We start from the raw sequence: 11,708 nt of genomic DNA, 5'->3' as shown, positions 1-11,708 counted from the left end.
GAGGCTGAATGTTAATGTGTTTCAACCCACAGGGGAATCTAGAGCCTGGGAACATAGTCCTAGGACAAGGAGTTTCCCATTGAGGGCAGAAATGAGGATGCATTTCTCAAAAAGTCAGAGTTTGTGGAATTTGCTTTGCCACTGAGCAGTGTAGGCTGTATTATTTGATACATCAGAGGTTGAATTCGACTGATTGTTGATCGATAAGGGATTCCAGGTTTGAGAGACAGGCAGGAAAGTGCCTGTCAAAGCCACAAGTAGATCATATTGAATGGCAGAGTGGGCTCAACAGGACTGAATGGCCTACTCATGTCCCTAATTTCGGTGTTCTTATGGGCCAGAGCAGATCATATTGAAGTAGTATATTTGAGTTCTATAAGTCAGCTACAAAACACATTGGGATCTCCTGATGTTGTGAAAGGCACTATATAGGAAGATGATGGTACAATCACTACACTATTAACACAGAGACTAATGAAATGATCAGGGGACCCAAGGTCAAAACCCACTATGTTAGAGTTAAGTTCAATAAAAACCTGGAATTAATGATGACCATGAAACCGTAACTAATTGTCAGGGGGAGAAAAAAAAACATATGATTCACTAATGTCCTACAACAGAGAGAATTTGCTGTCTTGTGTGGTCTGACCTACATGTGACTCCAAATCCACAGCAATGTGGTTGACTCTCAACTGACCTCTGGGCAATTCGGAGATAAACTTTGGTAAGTCCAGTGATGCCCACATCGCAAGAATGAATAAAGAAACGCAAATAATTATTATCTTTTCATAGGGCTAAGTGTTGTAGTGAAATTCCAGAGAGACTGTACAGCCTCCTCCCTCTGCTAGCCAACTGTGCTTCACATCCCACACCTAATCAACTACACGCCAGAACCTGCTTCCCCCCTCTAGGCAGGAAGGGCCAATTGGAGACCTGACGTAATCAGTATCTAGGATGCCACATTGTGTTCAACATTTGTCCTAATAAACAGTTATTATTTCGCCATCAGTGAGAAATCCAATATGTTTTATTCACAATGGTCAGAAGATGGACTCAGGAAAAGGTCTAATTGTATAAGCTATCTGTTGGAACAGGTGTGGTTCATATCTTGAAGTGAGTAATGCAAAGAGAACAGATAATGTCTCACAGACCTTTAAAGAATTATGATTTACAGACTTTATAATGCACTAATGTTACTCATTATTGGTAATTCGAATGTAGCAACAGGAGAAGGCTTTTCAGCCCATTGAATTTGCCCTATCCTTCAGTTACATCATAGCTGAACATCTACCTCAATGCCGCTTCCCTGTAGTCCCTCCATATTCTTCAATTCCATTAATCTGCAGAAAGCTGTTGATTTCTGTATTAAACCTGCTCAGTGATTGAGATTCCACAATTTCTAGGCTAGAGAATTCCTTTAGAATGGAAAAAGGCCCCATCATTTCATTTTTAAATGGTCTATCTCTTATTCTGAGATTATGTGCCTTAGTTCTGTGCTATCACCTCGGAAAGGCTCCCATGTACATCCAATTTGTCATTCCCTAAAAGAATTTTGTAAGTTTCACTGGCATTACGTCTCACTGCTTGCTTCATCAGCATGCTTCTAGTGACTTGTAGATAAGGGCATCCAGATCCCTTTGAACACCATTACTTCCCAACTTCTCACTATTTAAGAATATTTTGTTTTTCTGTTTTTTCTACCAAATGAATACTTTCACATTAATTCACATATGCTCCACCTACCATGTTCTCGCCTGAATTAGCCCAGCCACATCCTCTTGAGGCTTTCCTGCAACCTCCTCACAACCTGTGTTCCCATTCGGTGTTGTCAGCAAATTTGGAGATTTAAAATTGGTCGCCAGAAACAAATCATTTCGTGTATATCAATAGTGAGCAGTTATGGTACTAGCACTGACTTTTGCTTTATTCCAAAAGTAACACAGTGCCATCCTGAGGCTCATTAGTTTGTTCCTTCTATTTGCTTTCTGTCTGTTAATGAAGTCATCCATACCAATATATTCTTCCATATTCCATGAGCTCTAATTTTGTTTACTTGCCTCTTGAGTGATATCTTATCAAAAGCCTTCTGAAAATATAAATGCTTTACATCAGTTGATTGACCTTTTATATACTCCAAGTAACATCCTGAAAAAAAAACTCCAGTGCTCGTGTCAAACCGGATTTCTATTTCATCGATTCATGTTGACTCTGCCCAATGTTGCCTTTTTACCATCATGTTAGCAAGTCATTGTTAATATATAAAAAGAAAAACATTCAAAAACTCACTGGGGTTAAGATTTAGCACGATTTAGATTATTGTAGATATTTTTAATCAACCTGTTCAGATATACTATGATATACTTCTGGAACAGGCGGGGCTTGAACCCAGGCCTTCTGATCCAGAGGTAGGAACACTGCCACTGTGCCTCAAGGATCCTTTCAGATTATTATAAGTAGAATCAGAATATTCTTGTTACTACTCTTCCTGCCGATCCCAAACATGAGTGATAATCAATCTCAGTAAGTAGACTTGTATAGTTATGTGTGTTCAAGATGATTGAAAATATTAACCAGCTATTTTATTTCTAGTTCTGGAGTTTTCTTTAGGAGCTCGGAGTCTGGATTATTCTCAGACTGAATATAGTAGTCTGTAAGGAGGCAGAAACATATCATGGATTTAGTGTAAGGAAAAACAGTTCAGTGATTCAGACTCTGATTCCAGAAATAATGATGTTGACAGAGACAGAATATGTTAGAAGCTGTAAAATGTTTCTTAAATAACTGTTGAGTAATAGAAAGAGTGTTTTGAATCTACAACACAGGATTGAGTAACCATAGTGTCATAATCTTTAAAGCAGCTTGTTCTTCCTGAACAGGTTTGCCAGTATTTGAATACAATTTCTCAAAGTCTTTTTACATACAAACACATGAATTAGGAACAGATGTAGGACTTTCACCCCCTTGAACCTGCTCTGCCATTTAGTAACATCATGGGTGATCTGACTGTAACCACAAATCTGCATTATCACCCAGCCCTAATGATGTTTCACCACTTGCTTAACAAGAACCTCTTCATCTCATTGTTTTCCTTAAATAAATTCAAGGACTCTGCTTCTGCGTTTTTAAGTTTCCCCTACCATGATGGGCAATTTCACATTTTCCAACATTATACTCTTTATGTTATATCTTTGTCCACTCACCTAACCCATACATATATATCTCTTTGTAGTTTCATGTCCTCTTCACAACTTACTCCCTAACCAACTTAGTTTGTGGTTGTCAGCAAAGTTGGCAAACAAACCCTCAGTCTGTTCATCTAAATCATTTATGTAAATTGTACACAGTTGAGGCCCCAGCACTGATCCCACTTGTTACATCTTGCCAACTTGAAAAAGACCATTTATGTCTATTAGCTTTCTGTTAGTCAGCCAATCTTCTATTCATTCCAATATACTACTCCCCAAATAGGAACTTTATTTTCTGCAATAATATTTGATGTGGTACCTTATCACATGCCTTCTGGAAAGCTAAGTATAGTGCATCAACTGATGTGGACATGAATAAGGTCAGAAGTCATGTAACATCAGGTTATAGTCCAACAGGTTTATTTGAAATCACAAGTTCGCAGAGTGCTGCTCTTTTGCCAGGTGGAGTAAGCTGACATAGGAGCAGCACTCTGAAAGCTTATAACTATAACCTGGTGATGTGTGACTTCTGAGCTAGTGCATCCACTGATTTCCCCTTTATCCATGACATATTAAGGGCATTCCTGAAGAAGGGCCTGTGCCCGAAACGTCGAATCTCCTGTTGCCTGGATGCTGCCTGACCTGCTGTGCTGTTCCAGCAATAAAGTTTCAACCATGACATATTATACCTCCTTAAAGAACTTCAAAATGTTGGTCAAATTATATTGACTCTGCCTGATTACCTTGAACTTAACAAAGTGCCCTGTCATAACTTCTTTAATAATAACTTCTCACATTTGCCTTATGACAGGTGTTAAGCTCACTGGCCTATTCTAAATGATTATCTTGATGGTTTCAGGCTGTAGTTCTGTCTGTGCCTTTTTATGTTATACATATTCTTACATTGCGCACAATTTGACCTCCTGTTACTACATTCTTTGTGCTCTGTATCACCATTTTATTTATTTTTTCTCCTATTGGTTCTTATTCCTCATCGCCTCACTGACTTATATTGATAGCCAGTCTGGCAACACCTTGTTTTCAAAACCCTCCAGAATCTCACTTGTCCTGAAATTCCTTCACCTCTGTAGCCCTCGGAGATCACTGTATTTTTCCAATTTTTCTTACACATCCTGATTTTTTTTGTTCCGGTATTGGTAGATGTGTGTTTTACTTGTATATTTCTTTCAGGTCGGCTACCATATTCACTGCTGACAACACAATCTGTTTTATACTGGGGACTAAATGTGGAGTGGGTGACTACTTTGCGAAACACATCTGCTCTAACCATTGGAATATCCCTGATCTTCCAGTTGCTTGCCATTTCACAAAACCAGTTTGCTCTGATGCTGGCATTCCCATCATTGGCCTGCTACTGTGTTCAAATGAAGCTTATAACAAGCTGGTAGAACACCACCTCATTTTATACTTGGGCACTGTACAGCCAGTAGCACTCATTGAGTTCCATGCTTCAGACTCCATCTTTCATTTTGCTTGCCTCCCCCACCTGTGTCTCCTTGTATCTTGTTGACTTTGTCATTTCGGAGGGCAGGTATTGCTACTGCTTTGAAGGGCATGACTTTGGTACTGGGTTTGAACTCCTGGTCTTCAGACATTATCTTCCTCAGAAAACTGAACCCTATACTAGCACACTGAAGATTATGTTGAATTTCATTATCAATGTCTGCTGTTGTTGACATTTGGCTCCGAAGTTAAGGAAAGTGATCCACATTGTCCAAAGCCGCCTTTTGGATTTTGATAACTGGAGTCACTTCAGTGTGGTGGAGCCAATTTGGTAAAGGACCTTTGTCTCCGTTATGTTTAATGTAAAGCCTATTAATTGTCTTGGTGGCACATTAGGCAGTTTCAGAATTAACCACTAGTTGGGTTGTGCAATAGATCTGTGAACTTTCTCTGCTTAGATTGACTTTTCTGTATCATCCTTCAGATTTATTTTAACTGTTTTAATTTTTAACTTTGAATTTTACTGTGTTCTATTCCTCTGGTGTTAATGTACTTTCCTGCAAACGAGATTAATTAAATCTTGACACTGGCTAGCTTTAATTTTTAATAGAAGCTGCTGAGAGGGCAATGGTTAATTGCTTCATCACAAAAGAGATTTGCTTTACCATATTCAACAAATTATGGATATCAAAGGCTGATTAGCTGATAACTATATATTGCAAACTCTTGTGAATTTTTAATTTGTCTTGCAAAGTGACAAAGGAATATTAAAAAGCTGCACACTTCACTCATCTCCAAAAACTACAAAACCTTCAGATTTTTTGTCTTATCAATCTGTTCTCTGAGGTGGATGTGAAAGATCCCTAAGCTCTCAAAGACGTGTAGGCGACTTCTCCCCACTGTTCTATCCAATAGTTATTACTAACCACAAAATGACTATCTTGTCATTATTACATTGCTGATTGTCAGAACTTGGTGTATTTCAAACATTATTACTGTGTCAAGCTTCAAAAGTAGTGTGACTACGGAAATACAAGTTGCTGTTTCAGTCAAACAAAGCCACCTGGAGCTTATTTTCTGACCCTGTTCAAGAATATAGAAATCATTGTACATTCCAGTTTTAAAGAAATATGCATGTTTGTTTGAATTCAAACATGATCCTGTCCTTATGAAACAACACACCAAAATTACCATGGACCAGCACTGTGAGAAATCTATCAATATGTGTATACAATAAAGAAAGCTGATGTGTAGAGCGCTGATGTGTAGAGCTGAGAAGGACATTGTTTTAACCTTTCAGGCACCATGCTGCGGGAAGTTTTACATTTGCCGACTATGTCACGATGACATAGAGAATCATCAGATGGATCGCTTCAAAGTTACACAGGTTCAGTGTGCAAAGTGTGAGACAGTTCAGCAGGTTGGTCAATACGGAAAAATCTGTTTCAGAGCATCAGTGTACCAGTTAAGCTGTGCGAAGTGTGTGGATGTGTATGTATGTATAACGTAACCATCACATCATGGAATCAACTGTCCAGCAATCCTTTCACATTTCACCACAATTCTCCAACAACTTGTATTAAACAACAGCATGAATAACATTACATGGAAACTAGGGGTTGGCCATTTGATCCTTTGAGTCTGCTCCACCATTTGATATGCAAACTCTGTCTCAATGATTTATTCCACTTTCTCCCCATATTCTTGAAGCCTTTAACATCTGTAACACAGTAATTAGGAGGCAGGATGGATCATATAGCGATTTGAGCCTGCATTCTTCTTCAAAAGGATCATGTCTAACTCCACTGTCTTGCTTAATCTCCATATCCCTTCACCCCTTCAGTGTCCAAAATTAATATACAAACTATCCTGAGGAATTCTGAAAAACACAGATATAGGGAAGACACCATTTTGGATGGTTAGCTGAAAGCTTGGGTGAAAAATATTGAATCTTAAGTCTGATTTAGAAAAAATAGGGATACTTGACTTAGGCACCTTTAAGAATGTGTGGTCAGAGCTGGCTGTGTGTGAGAGAGATGAACCCACAGCAGAACTGAGGACAGCTGGAGGCTAACTGGTGGAGGTTTCAATGATTGAATAAGTGAAGTCATGGCATAAATTAAGAGGAGGAGGACCTTAGGATAGCAGGCAAGACTCCTCCTCGTTTATGTGTGTGTAAGTCGTTTGGTTTGTTCCATATAAAATAAACCAGAAAGTGCTGGCGAAACTCAGTAGATCTGGCTCATCTATGGAAAGAGTAAAAGTTAGCATTTTGAGTCCAGAATCAGTTGTCTTCATGCTCCTTCTATGATTCCAACACAGCTAAATATGTATACATCGTAAAAAGATCACTTTTTGGTCCCAGTCTTATCCCTTGCATATTAAATTCTGGACTGATGTGTGCTCATGCAACTTAGAGGTAATATTGCTGGAAAGGAACTGGTGCAAATTCATGATGAATTGGACTTAGTGTGGGACAGATGCATACAGTGAAACATGAAAGGGTTCAGAAAAGATTGACAAGGATGTTGCTGGGGTTGGAGGGTTTGAGCTATTAGGAAAAGCTGAGTAAGCTGGGACTGTTTTCCCTGGAGCGTCAGAGGCTGAGGGGTGACCTTACAGAGGTTTATTAAATCATGAGGGGCATAGAGATGTCCAGCACAGAAACAGACCTACTGTTCCAACTCATCCATGCCGACCAAATATCCTAACCTAATCTAGTCCCATTTGCCAGCACTTGGCCCATATCCCTCTAAACCCTTCCTATTCATATACTCATCCAGATACCTTTTAAATGCTGCAATTGTACCAAACTCCACCTCTTCTTCTGGAAGCTCATTCCATACACACACTACCCTCTGCGTGAAAAAGTTGCCCATTTGGTCCATTTTAAATCTTTCCCCTCTCACCCTAAACCTATACCCCCTAGTTCTGGACTCCCTGACCCCAGGGAAAAGACTTTGTCTATTTATCCTATCCATGCCCCTCATGATTTAATAAATCTCTGTAAAGTCACCCCTCAGCCTCTGACGCTCCAGGGAAAACAGCCCCAGCTTATTCAGCCTCTCCTAATAGCTCAAACTCTCCAATACCAGCAACATCCTTGTAAATCTTTTCTGAACCCTTTCAAGTTTCATAACATCCTTCCGATGGCAGGGAGATCAGAATTGCTCGCAGTATTCCAGAAGTGGCCTAACCAATGTCCTGTACAGCCACAACATGTCCTCCCAACTCCTATACTCAATACTCTGACCAATAAAGGAAAGTATACCAAATGCAGCCTTCACTATCCTATCTACCTGCGACTTTACTTTCAAGGAGCTATGAACCTGCACTCCAAGGTCTCTTTGATCAGCAGCACTCCCCAGGACCTTACCATTCAGTGTACAAGTCCTGCTAAGATTTGCTTTTCCAAAATGCAGCACCTCGCATTTATCTGAATTAAACTCCATCTGCCACTCCTCAGCCCATTGATCCATCCGATCAAGATCCGTTGTATTCTGAGGTAACCTTCTTTGCTGTCCACTTCACCTTCAATTTTGGTGACATCTGCAAATATTGATAGAATGGAATATATGGAACATGGAGGTCAGCAAGGGAAGCTTTGGAATTGTTAAATAATTCTATCCGCAGAAACTTTATGGATGTTTGAAAACTTAAATATTGATATTCAGGATCACAAGCACAAAACATCAGTCGTCTCTCTGCCTTTAAGTCACTCATTATGACTCTGTTTCTGGATGCCAGTGTTGAATCAGGAACTGTTTGTTCAAGTTTAGTAGTCAGCCCGCAACATTTGAATGTTGGTACAACTACAAATAGTTATCATTTGAGCATAATTCAGTGGAATAAACTAATAATGAGCGTGAATGTTAAGCTTAGATCTGTTAGTAATTGCTACATCCCATGGGATTAATTTCATGTTTTGCTTTGACTTCGACCTTTTAGATGTTCTACAAAATCCAGCAATACAAGTATAGTTAGAATAAAAAAAAAGGTTTTTCCAAATCCTCATTAATTTTGCATTTCCTCTTGATTTCCTGAAGGCATTTGTTAAGTGGATGAATTTAGGAATATGCAAAGTAAGCACTTTATTATTTTATGTTTAGTCCAAACCTTGGATTTGCATTTTAGGTTGTACACATAGGGCATCCTCCATATTGTAACTGTTAGGCTAGCTTAGCAACCACAAATTAAGATTTAGAATTTTTAAAGAATTGCTTATGTGTTGTCATAGTCATAAGGATCTTCAGTGCAAAAGGCCCTTCTGCCCATCAAGTCAACAGCAACAAACTAACAATTCTAGTCCCATTTTCTAGTACTTGACCCATAGCCTCGTATGCCTTGGAATCACAAATGCATACTTCTTAAATGTTTTGAGGGTTTCTGCATCTCCCACTCTTACAGTGAGTTACAGATTCCCACCATCTTCTCAGTGAAAACATTTTTCCTCACATCCTATCTGAACCTCAAATCCTTAAATCTATGCCTCCTGATCACTAATCCCACCACCAAGGGGAAAAGTTTCTTCCTGACTACCCCATATATGTCCCACATAATGTTGGACATTTCAATCATGTCCCCTCTCAGTCTCCTCTGCTCCAAGGAAACCAACCTCAGTGTATCGCCCCTCTCTTCAGAACTAACTGTGCTTTTTTTGTTCATTCATGAGATTTTTTTGCATTTATATAAATGATTTGGATGTGAGCATAAAAGGTATAGTTAGTAAGCTTGCAGATGTCACCAAAATTGGAGGTGTAGTGGACAGCGAAGAAGAATACCATTTAAAAGGCATCTTGATGGGTATATGAACAGAAAGGGTTTGCAGGGATATGGGCCGGCTGCTGGCAGGTGGGACTTGTTTGGGATGGGATATCTGGTCGGTGTGGACAATTTGGACCAATGGGTCTGTTTCCGTGCTGTACATCTCTATGACTCTGTGTATATGTTACTGGCAAGGACATTATTATCAATCCTTAATTGCTTTTCAGCACGTGATGGTGAGCTGCTTTTTTGAGTAGCTGCAGTGCTTGTGCTATATGTACATCCACAATGCTGTTGAGGGACTCCCAGGAATTTGCCTGGCTACAGTGAAGGAAGATGGCATGTGATTTTCAGAGATGGGATCGCAAGCTAAAATGTTGGTGTCAGGAGCTCTGAGGTAGCAGTGGTCATAGAGGAGGTCTGTTCTCTTTGCCCCCACCCCCCAGTTGTTCTTCTCCCTGCCCCTTCTGCCTTCATAATTCTCAATGAGGGATTCTAACAATTCACACGTCTCAAAATGAGGTAATGTTGGGAAAAGTTTAGGAAACACTGTTCTAGGTGGTAGAGGTTACTGGTTTGTTGTGGATGAAAGAAATTTGTGTGTATTTGTTTGATATGAATTGATTATCATCTACAACATTATTAAACTATATACTTCAGATCTTGAGACTGAAGTTTTCTTTTTCTGTTAGCATCAGTTTTATCAATTTGTGCAATAATATTGTTTGATCATTTACTTGTGGGTTACTGTTTTGCATGTGCAATTTGACGCTTTCTTTATTCTGTTACTTTTCCCGGTAGGTGAAAAAGACCTGTGAAAACTGTAAAACTGTGTTCGGAGAATACTACTGTGACACCTGTCATCTCTTTGATGTAGACAAGAAGCAGTACCATTGCCCACCATGTGGAATTTGTAGGTGAGCTTTAACAGAGCTGACTGTAGTATGTAATTTTAGCACCTTTTGTATTTAATAAACTGTGCTTATTTATAATGAGCATGGGTAGTGCAATGCTTTAGTTACTTTGCTAGTAATCTAGAGGTTACTGTTAGAACTGTGGAAATGTGGTTTCAATTTCCAGCAGCTGTGGAATTTAAAATCAATGAATAAAATCTAGAATTAAAAAGCTATTGGCAGTGACGGTGAACGTGAAACTACTACATCGTTGTCAAATATCATCTGCTAATGTCGTTTAGGGGAGGACTTATCTGGTGTGGCCTACATATGGCTCCACTGCTCCTAACTATGCTTTTAATTGGCCTGGAAAGTCATTCAAGTATAACAAAAACTGCTTGGAAATATTATAATCCACACAGCTGTTCCAGAAAGGTGCTGACCATCGTTTTCTCAAGGGCAATTAAGGTGAAGTAATTAATGTTTGTTGTGACTGGTTACACTAAAGAATGATTTTAAGTTGAATATTTAATAATGTAACCAATTTATCCAAAAGCAACTTAGGAGTGCGGTGAGAATGTGGAAATTATTGCCCCATTAATGTATTATAATCCTAGCCAATGGACAAGTCAGATATCAAAATAAGGCCTAAGTTGAACGGCCATCATTTTTGTTTTGATATTTGTTTACAATAGTACTCAGTCACATTGATTTCATAAGGGGCCAATGTGTTTATAATGTGGAGGTGCTGGTGTTGGACTGGGTTGAGCAAAGATAAAAATCACAACACCAGGTTACAGTCGAACAGATTTATCTGGAAGTACTAGCTTTTGGAGCACTGCTTCTTCAATAGGTAGAATTGTTCAATAGGTCTCCGAAAGCTAGTACTTCCAAATAAACTTGTTGGACTATAACCTGGTATGGTGTGATTTTTAACAATGTATTTATAAGGGAGGCTGTAAATATGTTGCATCATGTGAAAACTGTATGAAAAGCTCTTGTTACAAATATCAGAATTAAAAGTTCAAACTCAACAGCGATGTTACAGATGTTCAAACCTCAATGAAGGGTCACTCTCACTCCATTTACAAACACCCTGTTCAGTTGGCACAACCATAATCAGTTTCTGTTTGTCAAATTTCTGCATTCACACAATGCTTTTTCTAAAATTTAATGTCTCTTCCCGAACTTCTTAAACCAACTGCCGTCGCAACTCATCTACTTCTAAGATAGATTCCTTAAATGTGTCTTCCACAACCTTCTGACTCTGGAGTTTTTCTCTTGTTCACTTTTAAGTTCATCAGGGCTTCTTTTCAGCGCAAGCTGTTTGGAAACTGCCAAGCTAACAGGATCTCTGCTGCTACAGATCTGTTCTTTCTGACTGCAAACTGCCGGACTGATT

General features: G+C 39.1%; 1 protein-coding gene across 1 annotated transcript in view; it reads left to right on the top strand.

Annotated features, from left to right (window-relative positions):
• The first annotated feature begins 5,910 nt into the window (after positions 1-5,910).
• rchy1 (ring finger and CHY zinc finger domain containing 1) overlaps positions 5,911-11,708 on the top strand; it is a 38,372-nt gene continuing 32,574 nt past the window's right edge. Inside the window, exons 1-2 of the mRNA XM_043673964.1 lie at positions 5,911-6,069; positions 10,215-10,330. Coding sequence (XP_043529899.1) covers positions 5,911-6,069; positions 10,215-10,330 — 275 coding nt within the window. The remainder of the gene's footprint in view (positions 6,070-10,214; positions 10,331-11,708) is intronic.

Source organism: Chiloscyllium plagiosum, chromosome 32 (assembly GCF_004010195.1).
Source record: "Chiloscyllium plagiosum isolate BGI_BamShark_2017 chromosome 32, ASM401019v2, whole genome shotgun sequence".
NCBI lineage: Eukaryota > Metazoa > Chordata > Chondrichthyes > Orectolobiformes > Hemiscylliidae > Chiloscyllium > Chiloscyllium plagiosum.
The sequence above is the reverse complement of the archived record's forward strand: the minus strand, read 5'-3'. Positions and strand labels throughout refer to the sequence as shown.